The sequence below is a fragment of the Phodopus roborovskii genome, unplaced genomic scaffold (assembly GCF_943737965.1).
Source record: "Phodopus roborovskii unplaced genomic scaffold, PHOROB, whole genome shotgun sequence".
Taxonomy (NCBI): domain Eukaryota; kingdom Metazoa; phylum Chordata; class Mammalia; order Rodentia; family Cricetidae; genus Phodopus; species Phodopus roborovskii.
This window is the reverse complement of record NW_026126407.1, coordinates 56,697,942-56,723,121: the sequence shown is the minus strand read 5'-3', so window position 1 is coordinate 56,723,121 and position 25,180 is coordinate 56,697,942. Positions and strand designations below refer to the sequence as shown.

Here is a 25,180-nt window from a genome sequence, read left to right as displayed (position 1 = left end):
AAAGAAAGACACTAATGTTGGCTCAGCTGATTCAGTTCTGGACAGGCTGACTGTTGTTCCAGAATGACAGACACCTGTTTCTTTTAATCCCAAACCTGTGGGTTGTCAAACTAAAAAGAAGAAAGGAAGGAAGAAAATAAAGGCGGGCAGGGGGGTGGGGGGAGCGGGCTTATTTGTATTTTGTTTTTGATTGTGTGCATTTGCGTTTGTGTGCATGGGTTCCGGTGGAGGACAGATTAATCAGATCTCCTTGAGCTATAATTACAGGCGGTTGTGATGTAGGTACTGAAAACTCGGGTCCTTTGGAAGGGCACGAGGTGCTCTTAATCGCCAAGCAGTCTCTTCAGCCCCTAAATGCACTTATTTTTGTAGATTGCTTTTTATTTGGATTCCAGGGCCCCCTGGAGAAAGAGGACTTGGCACAAAGACCCTCTCCCGCGCTTTATGACACCAGCACTGAGTCACAGAGGCCCTGTGGCTACTGGCTCCTGGGATGCCCTGGCCCTTTGGGCGGAGTTTTGCCCGCGTGGGGCTGATGGGGAAAGATGGAATTTCTTGGAACCACTCAGACAGCCAGTTACTGTGGCCCCAAGAAAGACTGTGGTTTGCAGGTGCTGCCTCCTGCTGGGCAGAGCCCTGTGGTACAGGAGTGCTACCAACCCTATCATCTGCCCGGGTACCGCTACCTGAATGCGTGGAGACCCAGCATCTTCTACAAGATCGCCACCACCCAGACATGCCCAGAGGAATGCCAAGGTGTCCGGCGTCCACCCACCATCCTGCCCTCGCTCCGCTCCGCGCTCTTCTGTCGGTACACCCCACGCGACTGGGATCGCTCCAACGAGCTGCAGATCAGGGGCGCAGAGGCTTCGCGGCTCTGGGCCAGCCGGCTGACGGGCGACTCCTTGCGGATCATGCAGGATAAGGACCAGCTAACACGCCAGATGCAGGAAGGTACATCTAGGAACCTCGGCCAGAGGCTATCTGACATCGGCTTCTGGAAGTCGGAGTTGTGCTATGAGCTGGACAGGCTTCTGTCAGAGAACAACAGCATGGACACCATCAAGAGGCGTTTGGAGTGCGCAGCCCAGGAGGTGAACTGTCCCCTGCAGGTGAGTTGGGGAAAGAGACACTGTTGCACCTGCTGTCACTGAGTCAAGGTGACAGGCACTATGCAGGTGGATTGAGTTGCATTGTCTCTTATAATCTTATTTTTAAAGTGGAAATGATCGGAACCTGGAGAGATAGATGGCTTGGGGGTAAGAGCATAGGTTATTCTTGCAGATACCTACACCCACATGGCAGCCACTCACGGTGGCTGTAGTTCCAGTGTGTCAGATACCTTCTTCTAGCCTCCCAAGGCACTGCGTGCTTGTGGCATACAGACATAGAAACAAGCAAAACATGGGAATTTTCCATATAGATGAATTTCTCTTCTCCTTAGGTGTGTTAGTCAGTGTTCTCTAGACCATTAGAATGAATATAGATCACAGAGGGATTTATTGGATTGGCTTACACAATTCATGCTGGGTACTGAAGCAATGGAGGGGCTGAGAGCCCTGTAGCTGCGCAGTACCATGGGTTGGATACCCTAGCATCCCGGATCTGGTGATGGATGCCTGGAGGAGTCCTGGGGATCTGCAGGCCTCCAGTCCATGTTGGAAGGCTAAAGAAGCTGAGTTCTGATGCCAGCAAAGGATAGCAGCAACAGCAGCTGCAAAGACAAAGACGGTCTTAGCAGCAAGGAATGAAGGCAGACGGGCAAAAGCTGCACTTTCTTCCCACTCCTGTTCTTATGTGGGCTTTCAGCCAGGTGCTGCACACTCTGGGGGAAGGCTCCCCCTTTGGTTCATATTCTCACACACCTTGTCAGAGCCTGTCAGTTGATGGTAGAGCCAGCTGGCAAGCAACATCAATCATCACATTAGGGGTCCCATCAAGACATTGTGTGCATACACACACTGTGGTCATTAGGATACTTATGTTAACATCTCCTGACACCATAATTGTCTTTTTATGCTGTGTATATGTGTGTACATGTGTACATTTGGTTGTGTGTACAACACATGTCGACCAGTGGTTTTCATCAGAAACCAGACATCAGGTCCCTTCATCAATTGTCCCCCACCCTCAGTTTATTTTCTGAGCCAGTGGCTCACCTGATGGCCTCTGGATCCTCATCTTTGCCTCCCTAGCTTTGAGATCATAGCATGTGCCGCTGTGCTTGATGAATTCTGATCTGTCCTCTGGCTTACATAGTAACCTGTGACTATGCTGTCTCCTCAGCCTCTATTGCTTGGTTTTCTGTGTCTCCTGGGATTAGGCTCCACCAGGACAGAGAACCTCTGCCTTCTCATTGATGTGTTCAGAAGTGGTACCTACCTGCTGCTTGCTCAGGTGTCTGTCTGTGTCCTTAACAACCTATGTCTTTACCAATTGACTGCTGTCTAGCCAATGCTTTGGATACACCCCCAAGCTAAGACTGAGTGTGGTACTCAGCACTCATTCGTGTGTGTGTGTGTGTGTGTGTGTGTGTGTGTGCGTGTGCGTGTGCGTGTGCGTGTGTGTGTGTGTGTGTGTGTGTGTTGCTTCTGCTTATTAAACTCAGAGTTTCATATGTGCTGGTCAAGTATAGCTACCACTGAGCTGTTGTCTCTTGTCTTTGCTACTTGCTATCCTATTGCTGTGAAGAAATACCATGGAGCAAGGCAACTCTTATAAAAGAAAGCAGTTATTTGGGGCTTGCTTACAGTTTGAGGGTGAGATCATGATCATCATGGTGGGAAGCAGACAGGCAGCACTGAGATAGTAGCTGAGAGCTTTACATCCTGATTTGTAGACAGCACGCAGAGTGTGACCCTGGACCTGGTGTGGGCTTGTGACACCTCAAAGGCCACCCTAGTGACAAACATCATCCAACAAGGACACACTTCTTAACCCTAAACCATCATTCCTCTTGTGAAATGACCTCCCTTGTGCTTCCCCCCCCAAGTCTCAGCACATAGTAGAAATACAGATCTCTCTCTCTCTCTTTTTAATCTAGCATATAACAGAGAACATCTTGCTTATTTCACTTAGCATGATTTCCAGTCCCATTCACTACAAATACTATACATTTTTTTTTCTTTAGGCTCATAAAATTCCATTGTGGAATATACCACATTTTCTTTATCTAGGCTAGTTCTATTTCCTAGCTGTTGTGAATAATGCAGCTGTAAACATGGAGATGTGGGTATCTCTGTGGGATGCAACCTTAAAGTCCTTCAAGTACATACTAAGTGTGGTATAGCTGGATCACACGTTAGTTCCATTTTCAGGTTTTGTTTTTTGTTGGTGGTGGTAGTGGTGTGTGTGTGTCTGTGTGTGTGTTCCTCTATACTGCTTTTCAAGGTAGCTGCAGGAGTCAATGAACCCTTTGAATAAGTGAATATGTGAACATTCTTGACCTTCCTTGGCCTTCGAGACTCCTAGCCTTGCATAGGTTAGAATGATTTTGGGCTGTATGTAATAGATGCTCAGCAGCTGTGGCCGAGCCACAGTTTGTGTTTCTATCATGATGAAGACTCCAGAGACAAATGTTGATCCAATGCTCTGCTAGGAACAAGGCTCTTCTCTCTCTACTGTGCCAGGCATAGCATGTGGCTCTTGGTCCTAATGCTAAAAGGAGGGATCATATTTTGAGTAGCAAGCTCCTACATGCAGGGATCATTTGATATTCTCATTTGAGGCAGGAACTGTAGGGTAGGACAAAGGACAAACTGTCAACTGTCACATTAGCAAGGAATAGTATTATTTCCAGAATCCCATGTCTTCCTTTTTAGCCTATTTGCTGGAACAACAGAGGCCTCTTGGCTGCAGAGGAGTCTGGGTAAGAGAATGTTTTTCTCTAGACCGTGCAGAAAGTTTGGAAGAGATTAAGTGGATGTTGGGTAGGGAAGCAGGGTATTGGGTAGGGACTATGTATGCCTCCTGCTGTGAGAAGTAGTCCTGGGCTCACTAGGGTATACAGGGAGCTGCTGCCCCTAACAGCTGTGTCTGCACCAATGTTGGGACATTGACAGGAAAGGTCATGGCATAGGTTATGTCTGGAACTCCCAAATTCATTTGGGGAGTGTTCCGCTGACCCCCCCCCACCATTGCTCCTTACCAAGAAGTTGGTCAGAGACACACAAGATAAGGGATGTCTGTTGATCTCTCTTCCCCTCTCTTCATTCTCTCAGCTTGTCTGGAAGCCAGCTCTGCCTGGGCACAGGTGAGTCAGGAACCAGACACACCTGAATTCTACCTGCTACTCCATCTCCTGGGCTACCACAATCCAGGTTGTGTCTCAGCAGCAGAAATGGTCTTCTTCCAGACTCCTTACCCCAAGCAGCCAAATCAAACTAGATTGAATCCTTCTCTCACTGGCTTCTAGATGGCTTTCCTAACTAAGCTTAATGTCTTTTGGTGGGGAAATGTTTTATGGGGTCCTGTCTTAGTTAGTTAGGGTTTCTATTGCTGTGAAGAGACACCATGACCATGGAAACTCTTATAAAGGAAAACATTTAATGGGGCTGGCTTACAGTTCAGAGGTTCAGTCCATTATCATCACAGTGAGACATGACATCACTCGGGCAGACATGGTACTGAAGAAAGAGCTGAGAGTTCTACATCTTGATTTGCAGGCCACAGGAAAAGAACTGTCAGCCACTGAGCCTGGGCTTGAGCATCTGAGACCTCAAAGCTTACCCCAACAAGTCCACACCTTTAGTGTGTGAGTGTATGAGGGCCATTCCTCTTTAAACCACCACACTCCACTCCCTGGCCCCCATAAACTTGTAGCTATATCAGAAGGCAAAGTGCATTCAGCCCAACTTCAAAAGTCCCCACAGTCTACAACAGTCTCAACAATGTTTAAAAGTCCAAAGTCTCTTCGGAGACTCATGCAATCTCTTAACTGTAATCCCCTATAAAATCAGATCACATACTTTGGACATACAATGGCACAGGATATACATTACTTTTCCAAGTAAGAGGAGAGGGGGCATAGTGAGGAAGACCAAAAAACCAGCTGGGTAAATTGCAAACTGTTTCTCCATGTCTGATGTCAAAATCCTCTTCAGATCTTCAATTCCTTTCAGATTTGTTGACAGCAACATGCTTCCTTATCTTGGGCTGGTTACCCTCACTGTTAGCAGCTCTCTTCAGCAGGTATTCCATGGCTCTGGCATCTCCAATATTTTGGGGTCCTTAAGGCAATCCAGCTTTTCAGCTTCATGCAATGACTTCTCTAGGGCTCCATACAAGGATCCCTCTGACACATGCCTGGCCTCAGCAGCATTCCTTAGTTGATGAGGAATAGTCCACAACCCCTTTAAAGCCAGAACCACATGGCTGAAGTTGCGGAGTTCCGCTGCTTGCTGTGGTTGGAACCTGGCCCCCATGTTCAATTACATCTTCACCAGCTTTCTGTTTGCAATCACTGACTGAGCTTGGCCATCCTGGAACTCATTCTGTAGACCAGGCTGACCTTGAACTCAGAGATCTTCATGTCTCTGTCTTCTGAGTATGGGGATTAAAGATGTGTATGACATGCCTGGACCTAAACTTTTCTTTAATTCTTTTTCACAAATTGGAAGCTTTGCTGGGTGGGATCTTGCCCTGAGGTCACCACTCCCTTTATTCCTTTAACATCAAGATTTTTCTTAATCTATTTATTTCCTTGAACACAGAATTTAGTTCCATTCCACTTCTTGATGCCCCTTTTCTCCTCAATCAGTACATTTTTTGTTATTTTTACTTGCACAGCTTGCTCCTTTTCATTGTAAATATGCATTAGAGTGAATCCTAATAACTACATGACAGAGTCAATACTAGGCTCTTTTGAGATTTTCTCTGCCAAAGCAATTAATTCAAAGCCTCAGACAGACCTTTTGGACAAGGGCAGAAAACAGTCATATTCTTCACCAAAGTCTCTAGCCTACATACTAATATTCTTTTCCTCTGAAACCTCTTGAGCCAGCCCCTCATAGTTCAAATCACCCTCAGCACCACTGTATTGCATGTTCCTACTAATAAGGCCTATTAAACAGTTCTTAAAGTATTCCACTGCCTTCCTAATCCAAAGTCCCAAGATCCATATTACTTCAACAAAAACATGGTTAGGCCTCTCATAGCAATACCCCAATTCCTGGTACCAACTTCTGTCTTAGAGTTTCTATTGCTATGAAAAGACACTATGACCATGGAAATTCTTATGAAGGAAAACTTTTAATTGGGCCAGTTTACAGTTCATTATCATCATGCATGGCAGTATGCAAGCATGGTACTGGAGAAGGAGCTGAGGCAGCAGGAAAAGACCTGTCAGCCACTGATCCTAGGCTTGAGCATCTGACCTCAAAGCCCACCTCCACAGTGACACACATCCTCCAACAAGGCCATATCTCTGAATTATGTCACTTCCTATGGGCCAAACATTCAAACACAAGAGTCTACGGGGACTATTACTATTCTAACCACTACAGGTGCTATTTCATGTAGCCTAGGCTGACCTCAAAATTACTATGTAGCCCAGGATGACCTTGAAAACTTGATTTTCCTGCCTTTCCCTCTCAAGCACTGGGATTATAGACATTCACCACTATTCTAGGTTTATGCTGTACTTGGAAACTGTGAAGCAAGCATTCTACCAATGGAACTATATCCTCAGACCCATTTTAACATATTAACTCCTGAATCCCCTTCCTCCAAAACTTTTATTAAGATATGGCCTTTCTCTCTTCAACCCAATTTTCTAGTTTCTCTGACTCAGGGCCTCTGAACCTGCATTAGCCTCTTTATCATTCCTATTCATCCATCCTTTTTCATCTTTCATGTCACTGACCAAACACTGGGTACTCCCCACCCATCAAGTCATCTTATTTTCATTGCATCCCTTATCTGTGTGTGTGTGTGTGTGTGTGTGTGTGTGTGTGTGTGTGTGTGTGTGTGTGTGTTCATGAATGTGCACCGTGATAGACATGTAGAGGTCAAAGGAACAACTTGCAAGGGTTGCCCCTCTTCTTTCACTACATGGTTCCTGGAGATTAAATCTGGTCACTAGCTTTGGCAGTAAGTGCCTTTACCCGCGGAACCACCTCAGATTTCTTTAGGAGCATTCTCTTTGGTCTATGGAATGCAGACTGTGTTGTGGAAGGACTGTCAGTGTAATCACATAATCTACTCCAGTACCTCAATTGAGCAGAGCTCAGACAAGAGCCTTCAAGCTCCTGGGCAGCAAGGTACTGTATCCCCCTCCTTTCTGAGCTCTTTGGAGCCTTTGCTCCTGGAACACTCTGTTTCCTTCTTGGACCTGTTGGCCTTTATGATGTCACAGGCCTGCTGGTGGCTGATCACCATTGTTCCTCAGTCCCATAAGAACATCCATAAGCAAACAGCTCATTCTCCTACCTTCTGTTGTGCTCAGATCCCCAAGAGACCTGGAAAGAATGCCACAGACTGTGGGAATACTGTCTTGGTCTAGCAGGGCCCACTCCCTTACTGTAGCTTGCCTTTTACTTGAACAGCACCAAAGATAGATGTACATGGGTGGTTGTAGGGACTGTCTTAGTTACTGTCCTACCATTCTGTAGAGACACCATGACCGAAGCAACTCTTGTGAAAGAAAGACTTTAACTGGAGCTTGCTTACAGTTTTACAGGGGTAGTCCATGACTCTCATGGTGGGAGACAGACAGCCATGGTACAGAAGCAGTAGCTGAGAGCTTTACATCCTGATCCACAGACAGCAGTCTGAGAAAGTGTTGGCCCAGTATGGGCTTTTGAAACCCACCCCCAGTGACTATTCCAACAAGACCATACTTCCTAATATCTCCTAAATAGTTCACCAACCGGGGACCAAGCAAGCACATATATGAGCCTATGGGTGTGAGGGGCATTCTCATTCAAAGCAGCACAGGGCCCATTGACAAATTATATTCTCAAGCTATGATACAATTCCTTGCTGAGGAAGGGGTTTGTTTGGCTCACAGTTTGAGGATGCAGTTTATCATGGTGGGAGGGCACGGTGGCAGGAGTGTGGGGCAGAGAGCAATGAATGCTGGTGCTCAGCTCTCTTCTCCTTTGTATTCAGTCTGAGACCCCAGCTCAGGAGATGGTAGCATTCACTCCCAGAGCTGGTAGAGAAGATGATCCTTCACAGACAGTTCTACATGAGGTATTCACCCTTGTGGACATACCCTGCTAACAGCCCTGCCTGGTGAGATAATGAAACAACACAGGAGATCTGAGAGGATACACACCTTGGCCAAGCACACACAATAAGAAGTGGCTAAGCCTGGATTCGACCCAAAGGAATAGCCTCCCAGGGAGGACAGCAGCTGATACATCACATCTGAAATGATAACTTGGCTTTATCATAATTTGGGAAAGCTTAGGGACAATTTACAGAGACTGTAGGAAAGGGTATTCCCCATGATCAAACACCCATCAATAACAGCTCACAGTGTCAATGGGTTTTAACCATGATTGATTGGCCCCTTGTACCTGGTCCAAATACCATGGCAGTGGGAATGTGTGGCAGATCCTGTTCACTTCCTAACAGACAGGAAGTAAAGAAAAAACACAGGAAGAGACCAGGGCTTGTGAGATAAACTTCTTGAGGTGGTTTAAAAAAAAAATGGTCCCCAAAAGAAGGGGCACTATTAGGAAGTGTGGCCTTGTTGGAGTAGTTGTGGTCTTGTTGGAGGAAGTGCGTTATTGTGGAGGCGGGCTTTGAGGTCTCATATATGTTCAAGATACTGTTGCCTGTGAAAGATGTAGAACTCTCAGCTACCTCTCCAGCATTATGTCTGCCTGTACACTACCATATTCCCATCTATCATGTTCCTCTCCATGATGATAATGGATTAAACTTCTGAAACTGTAAGCTGCCACCTCAATTTAGTGTTTTCCTTATCAAAGTTACCATGATTATGGTGTCTCTTCACAGCAATAGAAAGTCTATGACAGAAGTTGGTACCAGGGACTGGGTATTGCTGTGATATGCCTGACCATGTTTTGTTGGAGGAATTTGGACTTTGGGAGTTTGGGCTTGGAAAGCAGTAGAATGCTTTAACTGCTGCTTAATAATGGGCCACCCTACTAGGAGCATGGAAGACAGAAATGCTTAGAGTGATTTGATGAACTGTGGTAAGTTGGCTCTAGAAGTTTTAGAGGAGAAGAATTGTAATTTGTGTCCTAGAGATCAATTTTGTGATATTTTGGTGAAGAAACTGGCTGCTTTTTTCCCTTGTCCGAAGAGTCTGCCTGAGGCAAAAGCCAGAGGAAATCTCAAAATGGCCTAGTGTTGACAGTCATGTGATTATTAGAGGTTACTTTAATACAGATTTATAATGAAAAGAAGCAAGAAAATGTAAAAATTGAGGGGAAAGGAAGCATCAGGGAGTGGAGCTAAGGCCTGTGTTCAAGGAGATAAACAGATTAAGAAATGGAATAAAGGGAGTGGTGACCTCAGGGCAAGTTCCCACCCAGTTAAGTTTCCAATTTGTGTATAGGAATTAAAGATAAGTTTAGAGCCAAGTGTGGTGAGGCACACCTTTAATCCCAGCACTGGGAAGGCAGAGGCTGATGGATCTCTGAGTTTGAGGAAAGCATGGTCTACAGAACAAGCTTCAGGACAGCCATGCTTAGGCAGTGAAGGAAACCATGAAAAACATAAAGCTGGTGAAGATATAGTTTAACAAGAGGCCATGTTCCAGCTCCAGCAAGCAGTAGAACTTGGCAGCTTTGGTCATGTGATTCTGACTTTAAAGACAGAAGAAAGAGATTGTGGGATTTATTTCCACAACTAAGAAAAGCCTTGGAGGCCAGGCATGTGTCAGAGGTGTGCATAATGAAGGCCTAGAGAGGCTATTCCATGAAGCTGTGAATGTGAAATCTGGATTTCCTTGGAGACCCCAAGATGTGAGAGAGATGCCAGAGTCATGGGAAACCTGCTGAGGGAGGGGAACCAGCTCAAGAGAGAGAAGTGTGCTGCAGTCGGCAAAGCTGAGAGGACTTGGAGATCTGAAGAGCACTTTTGACACCAGACATGGAGATGCAGAGTTGGAATTTGCCCAGCTGGTTTTTGATCTTGCTTTGGTCCAGTATTTCCTAACCCTGCCCTATGTTTTAGAATAGTAATGTATATCCTGTGCCATTATATGTTCAAAGTATGTGATCTGTGTTTTGATTTTATAAGTTATAGTTAAGAGATTGGGTGAATATCCGAAGAGACTTTGAACTTTAGACTTTTAAATAAGTGTGAGACTTAGAGACTATGGAGACTTATGAAGTTGGACTGAATGCATTTTTACATTATAATATAGCTACAAACTTTTGGAAGTCAGGGGGTGGAATGGAATGTAGTGGTTTGAAAGAAAATGGCCCCCGAAGGGAGTGGCATTATTAGGAAGTGTGGCCTTGTTGGAGGAAGTGTGTCACTGTGGAGATGGACTTTATGGTCTCATATATGTTCGAGATACTGCCCAGTGTCTGAGTTCACTTCCTGTTGCTTGTGAAAGATGTAGAACTCTCAGCTACCTCTCCAGCACCATGTCCCTGCACACTATCATACCCCCAGCCATCATTCTCCCTGCAATGATGAAATGAACTAAACCTCTGAAACGGTAAGATGATCTCTCAATTGTTTTCCTTTACAAGAGTTGCTGTGTTCCTTTATAAGAGTTGCTATGGTCACGGTATCTCTTTGTAGCAATAAAAACCCTAACTATGACACTCCTGGTGACCTATTTCCTCCCCTTAGACCTCACATCTGACCTGATAAGGTCCACATCCTCCTGAACTAATCACCTCTTTAATTACTTTCATGGGCACATCCAGAGGTGATTTATCATCTATCTATCTATCTATCTATCTATCTATCTATCTATCTATCTATCATCTATCTATCTATCTATCTATCTATCATCTACCTACTATTTACCTATCTATTATCTACCTATCTATCATCTACCATCTACCTATTATCTATCATCTATATCTATTATCTATCTATCGATTGATCGATCAATCTATGATACTACACGTAGTTTTTAGGAGTTTCTTAGCCCTATCAAGGTGAGTTCAAGGTGAACCATCACAGGCTCCCTCCCAATTATACTGCTTCCAGGGACACATCCTTGTCCTGATTTGAATGCATGAGCTTGCAGTAGCCCTGACACACAAGCACAGAAATGAGGTCCCATGCACACGAGGGTACCTCACAGAACAGAGCAGATGAGGCATAGGTTCTAACTCACCTATACTCAGGTTCTACTCAGGCCTCCACAGGACACTTTCCCATTGTTCCAATAGGTGGCCCTGGAGTGTCTGTACAATCGGGAGAAAAGGATCGGAATTGACCTGGTCCATGACAACGTGGAGAAAAACCTTATCCGGGTAAGACACCACCTGGGAGTGGGTGAGGGGACAGCTAGCTGACCAGAAGGTCTGAGTGGCCTGTCTGAAACAAAAGTCACATGTGATGTCCATGGAGTTAGGGCTCAGAGAAAACTAGTGGGACACTGATTTCCTCATGTAGGAATGGGGAGAAGTAGAAATAGAATGGGATTATTTAATCTCAGTCTTACTATTTTCAAAATGACCATATAGATGGCACCAGGACAATAAAAGTAAAAGTTCATGTATATTTATTTTTGCTCATTTATGCAGGATCTCATATATCCCAGGCTATCTTCAAATTCACTAAGTAGCTGAGAAATAACCTTGAACCCTGCTTCTACTTTCTGAGTGCTGGAATTACAGACATGCACCATCACATCCAGTTTATATAGTGCTGGGAATCTAACTGAAGGCTTCATGTATGCTAGACAAACCCTACTCCTGATCCTAAAGATAGTGTTTATTAAGCACATACTATGCACTGTATGTGTATATCATTTTAGGTGCATGGTTTAACTTAATGATAAAATAATCTGTGAACACTCTACACATAGTTGTGTGTTAAATTTTATTTTAATTTTTAAGTACATGAAAAGAAAAGAAGCCAGGTACAGTGTCACTTGCCTATAGTACCAGCTACTCAGGGGATTGAGGCTGGGGGATCACTAAGCCAAGACCTTCATGGGCTATAAAATAGGTTCAAGGCAAGTCTAGGCAAATCAGTGAGCTCTTGTTCAAAATAAGAAGAGGGGATGAGATGGCTCAGATGCCTAGCTCATAAGAAAGTGGCGTAGGAGGAAGAGAGGGAATGGAGGGGGAAGAAAGGAAAGAAAGGCTGGATGAGGAAAGAAATGGGAGAGAACGGGGAAGGAGCGAGAAGGGGGAAGAGAGTGGTGAGGAGGGAAGAGAGGAAAGCAGAAGAGAGAGAGAGAGAGAGAGAGAGAGAAAGAGAGAGAGAGAGAGAGAGAGAGAGGAGAGAGGAAGCCTAATCATGGTGGCTCATGCCTACAACCCCAGCGCTAGAAAGATTGAGGCAGGAGGATCTTGAATTCAGGGCCTCTGGCATCCACTCTTAGCTTCAGTGGTCTGGGGGTTCCCACTCTGGTATTTCCTGGCATAGCTGTCCTGCATGAGGGCTCTGACCTGTGAATTTCCAGCCTGACATGTTCTTTCTGACTTTTTTTTTTTTTTTTCAATTTAGGAAGTGGATTTACTAAAATGTTGCCAAGATCAGATGAGAAAACTAGCTAAACGAATCGATTTCCAGATGCGGTAAGGAAGCCTTTCCCCTTTGGAATTGCTTGTGGGTTCTCTAGGTTTCTGGAAGACAGCCAGATGGAAGATAGCCACTTATTCCTGAGTAGCTCTTGGGGTTCATGGTGTGCTGCTAGATGTTTAACACCAGCTCTATGGGGTGGTAAGGGTGTGTGTGTGTGTGTGTGTGTGTGTGTGTGTGTGTGTGTGTGTGTGTGTGTGTGTGTGTCTTGATTTGTCAATGCTTCTGTTAATGGGCTTGTCCATCAGAGGTACTCAGCTGCTCTCTGGAGCTAGCTCATCCTCAGCTGCTGTTGGCCCTGACAGAGAAGGCATCAGCCTCCCTACACCCAGTGTACCTATAGCTCTCCCAGGCCAGGTCTGAACTTGGAAAGAGCAGCATGTGGTGACATTAGGCAATAAAGGAAGGGACTGGAACATCTCCGGAAGGGGGCTCATGGACGCTTGAGCAGGGAGTCTTCAAAAGGCACCAGCTTTTGTTCTTAGATCATGATGTAAACAGGTTTCATGCCAAGCCAGGTGCTCCTCAGGTAATTAAAGGGAGGTCTGTGCTTTTACCTGGCTTGGGGCCCCTAGCTAAGCCCCTGGGCCCCTTGGAGCTTGGCATTTACCCTTCCTTGTCCTGGGGCACGCCGTTCTGCTGGTTTTTCTTCTTTGCTGGTTCTTGTTACAGAGGGCACAGACGGGGCTGCCCTTTTTGATATGGCTGGCAGGGTGGCCTCTAATGGGAGAATGCTCAGACCTAGCTTGTTGGGAGGCTGCACGGCTGACCAGACCTGCTCAGGTAGCCACAGGTCGGGGCTTGTGATGTTCTGGACCAGGAGTGAGATTTGCGTCCAGGAAGGGGGGGTGTTCTCATGGCATGGGCACCCCAAAAGAATATAAAAGGTTCCTCTTGACTGGGTAGGAGCCAAGCTTGGGCCCTTCCTGGTGGGCTGACAGCAGGGTGATGGTATGTCAAAAATGGAACAGGCCTCTCCCTCCTCCTCAGACCTCATCAGCACCAGGCAGTGGTGCCAGCTGCACTCTGAGGTTCCACTGACCCTGACGCTCTTACGGTCTGGCTTTTGTTACACCCCAGTTTATCAGCTAAGACAGAGCCCTCCTTGGTTATCCTGGCTCAATGTGGAAGGCCCCAGGGTGGGTCCTGGTGGGGTGTCCTGACTGACAGGACTTTCTGTGTTCCACTTATTGGGACTTCCATTTCTTTTCCCTTGAGTCATTAGATGACCTCCCCTCCAACAGCAACCATATCCACAGGGGAGGGGGAGAAGAGAGAAGGAGGGGATAAGAAAGGAGGGAAACCAAGGAGAGAGGAGACACAGAAGGTTCTAGAAGGAGAAGAGACAGTGGTTAAGATGAGAGACACGGGGAGGGGGGGGAGAAAGGGATGCAGGAGAGCCGGGGCTAAAGGGGAGCCCTTCATCATAGCTGGTCTCTGGATAAACCTTAAGTGAAGTCATTGCCTTACCAAGTGACATGTTCTGACCATGCCTGTGTGTTGTTAGCAGGAACTCACCTTCTCCCAACAGAGAACAGGGAGAGAGGTTCAGACTTACAGGCTTCTCAGATACGAGCTAGCAATTAGTGTCTTCTTGGCATATTTAGGTCTGAAACAACCTTCTATTAATAGCCAAGAATTTTTAAAGACCAGAATCTGAATTCCCCTTTCAAAATGCATTCATTCTTACTTTAGATGCCATTTGAATAGGTGGAAAATGATAATTAAAGGAGCGGGTCCTTAGTATTTGATGGAAATTGTGAATCTGGGTTGCCAGCAGCTTGGAGCCTGGAAACTGCGACCTTGGCCATTGTCTCAGCTCTGATTCCAGCAGTCTAGGCTCAAGTTCCTGTCTCACCCCTTCTCTCCTCTTCACCTGATCTTGTCTTTGACTACACCCAACTCCCCCTCCATCCACACCCTCACTCCACCCAAACCCTGACTCTGAGCTGGTCCTTGGTTCCCCAAAACCTCGTTATTTCTACCTTTTCTGATTTTGTGTTAGCTTGAAATTATATCTTTGTCCATAGTAACTATTTCTACTTTATATGACAAGCACCTAGCTCGAACATGGAAAGGCCTCCATATCTGTCTTCTCTACCTGCTTTAATGGCCCCCTCCTCTGTGTTACATCCTGTCCTTTTAAAGCTTTCTTACCATGTTCATCATGTTTCGTTTTGCTGTATTTAGTTATATAAATTTGAGCTACTTGAAGGCAGTGAGTGGCCTTTTCTACACTTTAACCCTTGTTTTCAGAGCTGTCTTCTATGCCACAGTGATCCATTTGTGAGGGAAGTGACTCCATCCAGACTTTGTCTAAAGATGGTTTGGTGTCTTCTAGATTGCTCTGCCATCTGTTCTTATAAATACAGGGATTTTTTTTTTAAAGACTTACTTTTATTTTGTGTATGTGAGTGTCTGTCCGAATGTACATATGTGTACCAGGTGTGTGGCTGGTGTGTGCAGAGGGCAGAAGAAGGCATAAGATCCCATGGAACTGCAGCTGCAGATGATTGTGAGCTGCCAAGTGGGTGCTGGGAATTGAACTCATGTTCTCTGATGAGTGTTTTTACTGCCAAAACAAAGCCATGCCAGGAAGCTCCATATTCTCTGTGACTGGTTGATGGATGCAACTTAGATGGTGTATCACTCAGCCTTATGTAGTGACTATTAGCCTTTTATAGTAAGTGCTGGCCCATCCTATTTCTTTCCAGTTTGTATTTTGTGTGTGCATGTGTGTGTGTGTATGTGCATACTTGCATGTCATTTGGACATCAGAGGGAAACTTTCAGGAAGCAGTTCTCTACTTCCATTGTGACTTCAGGGTCAAACTCAGGCCATCATGCTTGAGTGGCAAAGCTCCTTTACCTCCTGCGCCATCTTGTTGGCCTGGCACATCTCTGTTTTACAGACAACAGGTGTGTTTGTCCTGGTGTGAGCCCTAGTGGCTCTGGGTAGGAGGTGTTGACACCAAGTGGAAATAGAGCTGAGCAGCCTCTGGGTGTGTAGAGCACTGTCCTGGGAGTCTGGGGACCAGGCTTGCAGCTTGGGCTTTGCCTCCACCTGATGCGTGATGATGACCATGGGTGGAGGATGCCAGGTGATCAGACAATGCTCCTCCCTACAGAGATAACCGAGATGCTCAGCATGCCCTGGAGCGGGACGTTGAGGACAAGAGCTCAGCCCAGTGTATTGACGAGAGGTGCTTTAATCTAAGGAACACATCCGATGGCATCGCCTTCTTCCATGGCATGGAGAAGTTTGATGGAACGTAAGTGCCCAGCTCTCTCTCGTTGTCTTTGTCCTGGTCCAATGGGAGTAAAGGGCAAGGGGCATAAAGGATGGTGTGTGCCAGTCAGGTGGCATTTGCATGGAATCCTCTGTTGCAAGGGCAAGAGTCAAGCAGAGGCTGCAGGGGAAGGTTCTGGCAGTAAGAGGAAGGCAGGTAGTGGGAGCTAGCTACTGGTCTGTGTCCAGGGGGTCTGTGCACTTGCCCTGCAGCTCTGGCTCTGCACCCAACTGCTGTGTGCAAGGCAATGGATACAAGTCCATGTTGCCATCTTTCCATCCTTTTTTTGACCCTTCTCAAGATTCAACTCATGTGATTGGCTTAGCTGAGAGTCCCAGGGCCACTGTCCCAGTGCTAGGGCATGCTGGGAATACTCATTGGTAGTTACACCAAAGCGTAAAACATAATGGCTGTCACCAATGAGAGCAGGAAGTCCATTCAGCAGTGCTATAGACCTGACACAGCCTGTGTTCAGGTCCTGAGACGGGGAAGGGGCAGCACCAGATGAATTTCACACAAGTAGCTGGCCCAGAATAGCTCCAGCTGTCTTTATTTATACATTAAAAACAAGCATGTTTTTCTGTATTAACAAACAAGTTTTTCCCATCCTCCAATGTTAACCTCTGGCAAAAACAAATATGTCAAATATGTTTTTTCTCAACTTTTAACATCAAATCATCTTCAAACTCAAAACAACACTTATCATTTTGCTAGCTTGGTTAAATACTGAGCAAGATACATCCTTTCTTTACAAAACTAAAGGAGATTAACATAGGCACACATTTTCAAGAACAATAATCAGATTAAAAACATTTACAGAAATAGGAGTGATCTGATCCTGTCAGCACTGGGTTAGAACACCTCCCAGGAGCTGGAGTGACAGCTGGCACCCACCCCCCCAGACAAGGGACCTGAGAAGAATTTAGGGCAAAATATTAGAGAAAAAATGGGGTTTCCAAGAAAGATCACATCTGTCCCATGCAGGGTTGACAAAGTGACACTAAAGCCACCAAGAGAATCATCAATGTTATAAGAGAAAAGAGAACATGCAGGCTGCAAGGTCCCAGCAGTATTATGCGCTGTCCCAAAGTCCACTGGTCCTTGCTGAGTGAGACTATGTCCATGGGCTTTTGCCCCATCTGGAGGCCCATTAGGAAAGCAATGGTATATTGGCCTGAAACTAGGTGGCACAGCTCCCAACACAGTAGTGCCCACCAGCACTGGGATTTGTGGGAGAGAGTAGGTCTTGGCAGAGAGGCTATAAATAAGTCTCAGAACTTACCTAGGAGATATGAAGCTTAACTTTAGTTCTCAGCACTAACACATGCTCTCTCTCTCTCTCTCTCTCTCTGTCTCTCTCTCTCTCTCTCTCTCTCTCTCTCTCTCACACACACACACACACACACACACACACGAGTGTGTCAATTCTGTGGCCAAACTGGCTGCAATTACTGTGTTCCAGCCTCCATGTGCACACTGTGGCTAAGTTAAGGCAGGTTAAACTCTTTGGAACACATTTCTGTATCAACACCATGGTGGAAAATAGTGTCTACTCCCCTGAGTGTCTGTGAGGAAGAAAAGATGGATACAGGATGTGGGGAACACAGAACCTCATGTTTGATGGGAACAGCTGGCACTGGTTAGTTGGAGCTATGCAGCATAATGTTTTTTTCATCCTGGCAGCTGTGAGTAGGGCAGGTGCCTATTGTATTTGTGGCACTCTGGAGGGCATGCCACCATATCATGGAGGGTCAGATAGGGTAAAACATGCTTTCCTTATCCACAGGCTGGGGTGTGAGGAGAAGAGGGTGAGGTGAGATGCTCTGGGTACAAGCAAGAGGGTGGGTCTGTCTTGGTTCTACCCCACAGTATTTTTCGTCTCTAGCAGATAGAATTGTGTTGGGCATTATTGAGATACTAAGGTATTTATGGAATAAAAAAAAGAGGGATAAAAGGAAGGGAGGGAAGGAAGAGAGGAGAGAGATGAAGGGAAGAAGCCCCTGAATAGGCTATGTGGACCAAGTTGAGCATCATTTTCCGGGGTTTAGCAAAATGGTAAAATACCTTTTTGGGATTTCTGGTTGTGCCACTTTCTAGGGACTTCCCTTCTAGGCAGGAATGCATTTTAGTATACACTCATGGGAAGCTTTGTTCTTTGGTTGGTTTGTGAGATGGTCTCCCAGTCCAGCCTGTAAAGAGTCACAGGTTATTTTCTCACACACCCTCCTCATGCATGGAAACATAGGGAGACCAGGTGCAGCATATAATAGGCTCTTGTTTGGTCTTTGATTGTCTTTTTGAGACAATTCCCCACCTAAGCCTCCTGGGATTCCAGGGCATTCGTGACACGGTTTTCCCTGTGTAGCCCTGGCTATCCTGGAGCTCACTCTGTAAACCAGGCTGGCCTCAAACTTAGAGATCTGCCTGACTGCCTCAATAGTACTGGGATTAAAGTTGTGCGCTACTACACCTTGCTAGACAGCTGACAGCTGTTTTTCAACACATTCATACATACTTACAATAAGGATTGGCTTGTAAATGAGGCAAAAGCAAAGATTAACAATAATTAACTAATAAGATAGAATAATCACAACAATATGTTACAGTGAGTCACTTAAAGCTTATGAATATGGGCCATTGAGGTGGCTCAAGGGTGAGACTCCTGCCAGCAAGCTTGGTGACCCGAGTTTGATCTCCGGGATCCACACTGTGGAAGGAGAGAATTGGTTTCTGTAGGCTATACCCTGATTCCACAGGCACATACCCACACTAGATAAAGAAATATAAATAAATAAATAAGTAAGTAAATGTAATGTAATTTAAAAGTGTTAATAAATAAAATAAAGCTTATAACTTGTTTATTTCTGGAAGTTTCCATGCAATGTTTTCATATCTAGTTGAATTCAGAAATGCAGACCTGACTGTCTCACCGTCACCTGCTTCTAACTTCCTCCCAGGGTGTGAGCGCCCACTTTGTTTACTGTCCTTTTCATCCTCTACATAGGAGTTGACCCAGGGACCTGGATGCTGTCATTCTTACAGCTCCATCACTGGCCCATGGTGGACTTTGAAAACACAATGCTTAGACAAGAGGAGTGGCTCAGCAGCAGACTGCTTGCCTAGCATGTGTGATGTGCTGGGCTCTGTCCTGGCACTACAAAACACAAACAACAAAAAGCAACACAAACAGAATAAAAAACCCACCAACTAAACCCCACATGTGTGGAGTGAATGCGTAGTTACATAGCGGATGCCTGTCATTGAGTTGGGGGCACTTGAGCTAGTCTGGGCCCTACGCCTGCTTCTTGGATTGGTTATGTCTTTGGTGGAGGTTGGAGAGCAAGCAACCACCTGCCCTACCCACTCTTGAGTGCCTTATTGAGAATGTTGGAGCCCCTCCTGGCTTTATTTGGTGCCCCAGTAAAATGAGGGATGGATTGGGGCAGCTCAACAGGGAATAGACATGTTCCTCTGGCCTCAGGGAAATTTGTGGTCATTGAGGCTGTGTGTGGAAGCTCCTGGAAGGGCAAGAGTGAAGGTCAGATTTACCCTCAGTACACGGGAACATGATAGAACCACACACCTAGATTGAGGATGTCCTGGATGCAGAGAGCTCCAAGGCCTGCCAGCAGCCTGCAGCTTGCCTTTGCACTTCTGCAGGGTCACTGTTCCTGAAACTTGGGCCAAGTTCAGCAATGACAACATCAGACACTCTCAGAACATGCGGGCCAACTCCATCCGACTTCGAGAGGAGGCAGAGCACCTGTTCGAGACCTTGTCGGACCAGATGTGGAGGCAATTCACTAACACCAACCTGGCCTTCAATGCTCGCATCTCGGAGGAGACAGATGTGAAGAATAAGCTGCAGACACAACTGGCTAAGGTAAGCAGGTGCTGCATCTAGGTGTACTGTCCACCCAAGGTGCAGAAAGAGACCCATCTCTCTTGTGGGCTTCAGCCTGCGGGCGCTCCATGTGGTTGTGGCGTCCTTAGTCATTGATGGAATTGGAGTTTGGCCTGGCTGTTGACACAGCACCCAGGACACTGCTATGGCTCCTGTACCCTTCCATGTAGCTGAGTTTGACTGGAACAGCATTGTCCCTGGGGTCCCAGCACATCCTGCCTGCCACAGCAGTACTTTTGAAAAGACAATTTTTAGCTTTCAAAGGCCTTCTGTAGCATGAGGTTTGCCAACTTTTGTTCACTACGCCCTCTTCTTCCAAGACAGCACACCCTCTCTTTACTCTAATTGGGGCACATGTCAATTTATACCTCTAGGGTATCCTTCCCGCATGGACTTGATTTCCCCTGCGCAACACAAATGCAGGCTGCAGTCTGGCTGCTGGAGGCCACACTGGGCATTAGGGCATGAAGTGGGGAACATTTCCAAACATGCTGCTATCTGCAGGTGGCTCACAGTCAGTTTGGGGAGCAGTGGTGGGTATGGGATTTACACAGAGGGATTTAGGGGTGTCAGTCTTGTTGCAGGGTGTGGGGAAGCCGAGGCATGACCCCTGAATTTGTATGCATAGTGGCTCTTTTGTTGTGTACCTCTTTGCTGGTGGTGTATTGGGTTGCAGACAGAGCTGGGTGGGAGTTGCTGGAGCAATTTACACCCACCCACATCTGAATGCATTTGGCCCAGGTGTGCAGACAAAATGAGTTTCTAGAAAATAATTGCAAGTGGTAATGAGGTAAGCAGCAGGGAATGAGTCAGAAGTGGGGGCCTGCATGGATGCAAGAGACAGATAAAGGTGATTACAGCAAAATCAGACTGAGGGGCTGGGAGGATGGCTCAGTTGGCAAAGCATTTGCTGTGTAAGTAAGGGTCTGAGTTCAGTCTCAGCAGACTCAGCAGTGTGTGCCTGTGACCCTAACACTAGGAAAGCAGAGATGGGATCACTGGACAGCCAATGTGGCCAAATTGCTTAGCTCTGGGTTCAGTGAGAGACCCTGCCTCAAAAGTTAAGGTGTGGTGTGATTGGGGACACTGATATCCACCTCTGACCTCTATATGTGGTTGAATTGAACAGAATGTTGCAAAAGGGAAGCCATTGGTATTGGGTTTTGTGCTCACTTGGGAATGATCTAGGCCCTCCACTGCTTTGACACTGCACTAGCTCCCCATGTCACTCAAAAAAATCCCCATGTCACAGGCCTGCCACATTCTGGCCCTCATCGTCTCTCTGGCCTCATTCCCTGCTGTTGTCAACTGCAGCCCCTCCCATGTCCCCAGTGTCCCCCAGACACACCTGCTTACCACCTGCCTCAGGACCTGTGCGTGTTCTGTCCTCTGCCTGGAGTATTCCTCTCCAGGTATTCTCTTGGTCAACCTCTTGAAATGTCCTTTAAAACTTGCCTCAAATATCACTTAACATCAAAGCCTACCCTGAACATCCCATGCCATACAAATCCCTCCCTGCTGTAACCCTGTGCTGAGGGGACAGAGACAGGAGGATCTGTGGTGCTTTCTGGCTGAGTTCAATGAGAGACTGTGTCAGGGGAATGAGGTGGACAGTGATAGAGCAGGACACCCAGTTTCCTCTCTGTGCCTGCACATACACACACACAAATGGATAGAGGGTCAATCAGGCCATAAGGGGCAAAAAAGAAAGAATTCCAGAAGATGCAAGGGATGACGCTGGAGGAAGAACAGGCTAGCATCAAGTCCTAGAAGGACCCGAGTAAGGCTGTGGCTTCCTCTGAGCCAGGGGGAGCCTGCAGAGGACATCAAGGGAAAAATGTTGGGTCTAGACTCACTCTGGTAGAGGAAGCCTTTCCATGTCAAGAGGATCATCCGGAAGCTCTGGAAGATGTTGATGAGAGAGAATGGCTGACCCCATACAAGGGGTGACATGGAAGACAACTGGGAACAGGGAGGCTTAGGTGCTTGAGAAGGAAGAGCTAGCCCAACCCCACCCTCATGTTCAGAGTAGATTTTTTGCTGGCCTGGTCCCACACCTGTGCCAGCCCCAAATAACACACAGAGACATTGTATTTGATATAAAGCTGTTGGCCAGTTACTAGTTTTGTATCAGCTAGCTCTGCTTAAATATTAACCCATTTCCATTAATCTAAGTGTTTCCACATGTCTTATACCAGAGAGAGGGTCCGGAGTTCTACCCTGTTGGTCCTATATCTTGAAACTCCTCCCTACTACTTCCTCTCTCCTCCTTGTCTCCTAGTCCCGCCTATCTTGTTTTCCTATTGGCCAACAGTGCTTTATTCATCTCCCATCACCTTCCAGTCTCATAGACTGCCTCCTTATGAATCTTCAGTTTTCCTGGAGCCAGATATTGATATAATGAATGGCTTCAGTCTGTGGGCCATACACTTGCTGCCACAGCTACTCCATCTGAGGGCATGTGAGAAGGCAGCTCTGGGTAACACATACACAAATGAACATGGCTGTTTTCCAATAAAACATTATGTACAAAGCGGGACAGTGAACCAAGTTTGGCTAACAGGCTGTACTCTGTCCATACCCTGGAACTTATCTCAAGAGGAAGAGGTACTTCCTCCTTCCTGACCTCTTAGGATCACTTATCTTTGAGTTGCTACTGAATTGGGACTTCTTTGCTTTTTAATTTGACATCAGAGTTTAGTATTTCTAATTTACCCTAAATTATGATAAAACATTATTTAACAAAGCAAGATGCAATAGAGACTCATTCATTGCTTTCACCTCCTACACTATTTGTGACTGTGGACTTGGAGCCTGAGTGCTTGGGTTCAAACCCCTTATAGGCTTAGACAATTTTCTTTTAAAAATTTTTATTTCATTTATCTTGTTCTCCTCTTCCTCTCTCTGTGTGTATGTGCACACACACACACACACACACACACGCACACACACACACGCACACACACATGCACAAGCATGCATGTCTGCATGCGTGTGTGTGCACGTGTGTGAGTTTATGCATGTGCACCTGTCAAGTTCTCTCCTTCCATGTTGGGACCTGTGGATTGAAATCAGGTCACCAGGCTTTTGTGGCAATGTCTTCACTTGCTAAGCCATCTTGATGCACCAAACCTGTGACCTGCCATGGGGCTGGTCCTTATAGGAAGATGTTGAGGCTTTAGGCCATCTTCTAGGCCAGTGTTAGGAGAGGGACTAGAGACCATTCTGGATGGGAATAGTCACTGGCCCCAGAACTGGAAAGGACACTGCCTAGGTGGTCTGAGTTCTCTCTTAGCCAAGGTCATGACATCCTACAGGTAAACAGCTCCCTCTTCAACATCCAGTTGTCCACTTGAGTATGTTGGGGTGAAACTCAGTGCAAGGTAAGGGGAACAGATCCACAGATGTGCTATGAGGAAGATGTTTGGGGGCAGGGACCCTGCTATAGAAAGTGCCTGCTTGAAACCAGGCACGATGCCACATTCCATTGTGTGGTACCTGAGTGATCCCAGCACTCAGAAAGTGGAGTCAAGAGGATCAAAGATTCAAGGCCATCTTTGGTTAACACAGGGAGGTGAAAGCTAGCCTGGGCTAATGAAACTGTCTTCACAACAGAAACTAAAGTGCTTCTTCTAAAGGTATGGGAGGCAGCTCATGTCACAACATTTGATGTGTTCTGCCAAGGGACCATTATTATCAGTGAGGTGAACAGTAAGAACATGGCCTTTTCCACCATTTAGCAGCACCCTCGAGGTGCAGGCAGGGATAGTACCCAGCTAGAGTTCCAGTAGCATACAGCCTTTGTCTCATTTTATGCATTGCTAATGTTCTTTCTACACACAGCAATGCTGTTTGATTTATACCAAGGACAGTGATAGAAAGTTTCCATTTAAAATAAAGGCTTTATTTTTTCTAAAGTGAATTGAGCTGGGTGTAGAGACTCACACCTGTAACCCCAGTGCATGGGATACTGAGGCAGGTGGATTGCTGTGAGTTCAAGCCTAGCTTGGGGTACAGAGTGAGACCCTTTTTCAAAACAACAAAACCCACAAAAACAAAACACTTGGGCTAAGGCCATCTAGCCTGCTGACCTGAGTTCCATCTCCAGGCCCCACATAGTAGAAGAACTGATCTTAGTTGCTGCCTTTCTGTCTCCATGTGAGCTGGCTGTGGTACATGCATTTGTACCACACACACAAATAAATGTGATTAAAAAGATAAGAAAGACCCCAAACAAAAAGCCTAACAATAATAACATGTAAAATAAAATGAATAGATTTGGAGAACGGTTAAGCTAACCCTGCTATAACTTGTACACAGTAAGGCAAGAATGAAGGAGCAAATGTGGGGAAGAGGTAGAACTGAGCCACACAGACTGGGAACATGGAGAGCAATGTGTGCTGACCTGAATTAACATCTGGGCAAAGCAACTGTCTTCTTCCCTCCCTTCACCTTCCTCTCTCTTTTCCTTGAGGGACCAGGTCAGGTCACCCTGTCATGTAGTCCTAGCCTAACTTGTGCATAGGTGTGAAATGCCCTGGAACATGTTACAGCCTTTGGATCCATGCATCACTTCCCCCTTGCTGTGGATAGAGGTGTGGCATCGGGAGGTGAGCACCTAGGTGAGCCAGGTATACCAGCAGCCCAGCCTCCATCAGTCAGGGATCAGGCTGTTTCTCTGCTGGCTGTTAAGTGTCCCTCCCTGCAGACAGCGCTGCTGATTACCTATAGCCAGGGGACACAGAGGAGACATAGACAGATGGCTGTGACTATCACTAAGATGAGCCATGTGATGGCCAGGGAAAAAAGAAAAGACATTTTCTTTTCTCTTTGAGATACACTGTACAGCCTCGGCTGCCTAGAACTTCCTATGTAGCCCAGGCTGACCTTAAACTATGATCTTCCTGCTTCAGATTCCCAAATGCTAGGATTCTGGGCATGTACCACAGATAGGCTTGCTTTTTCCTTTAGTTTTGAGAATTTCAATATAAGTACTATATTTACATCAATTTTCCCTCTCCCTAAGGTGATTATTTTCCATAGCCCATTACAGGTCTGGCTGCTGAGTCACACCTTCTCCAGCCAGACCTTGCTTTGCAAAATCCCACACCCAGCTGCATGCCCATGCCTGCATTTGGATATCTTTTTTTCTGTGTGTATGTGTCTGTGTGTGTAGTGTGTATGAGTGTGTGCATGCATGTGTGGGAGTGTGTGTGTGTGGTGTGTAATGTGTGTGATGTGTGTGTGTGGTGTGTACATGCATATGTGTGAGTGTGTGTGTGGTGTCTGCA

The 25,180-nt window shown here is 46.2% G+C and overlaps 1 protein-coding gene across 1 annotated transcript in view; it reads left to right on the top strand.

The window, feature by feature from the left end:
- Positions 1 to 483: 483 nt before the first annotated feature.
- The window catches only part of Tekt5 (tektin 5), a 41,774-nt gene continuing 17,077 nt past the window's right edge, over positions 484 to 25,180 (top strand). The window contains exons 1-5 of the mRNA XM_051181445.1: positions 484 to 1,112; positions 11,334 to 11,417; positions 12,622 to 12,692; positions 15,824 to 15,967; positions 19,646 to 19,868. Coding sequence (XP_051037402.1) covers positions 546 to 1,112; positions 11,334 to 11,417; positions 12,622 to 12,692; positions 15,824 to 15,967; positions 19,646 to 19,868 — 1,089 coding nt within the window. The 5' untranslated portion in view covers positions 484 to 545. The remainder of the gene's footprint in view (positions 1,113 to 11,333; positions 11,418 to 12,621; positions 12,693 to 15,823; positions 15,968 to 19,645; positions 19,869 to 25,180) is intronic.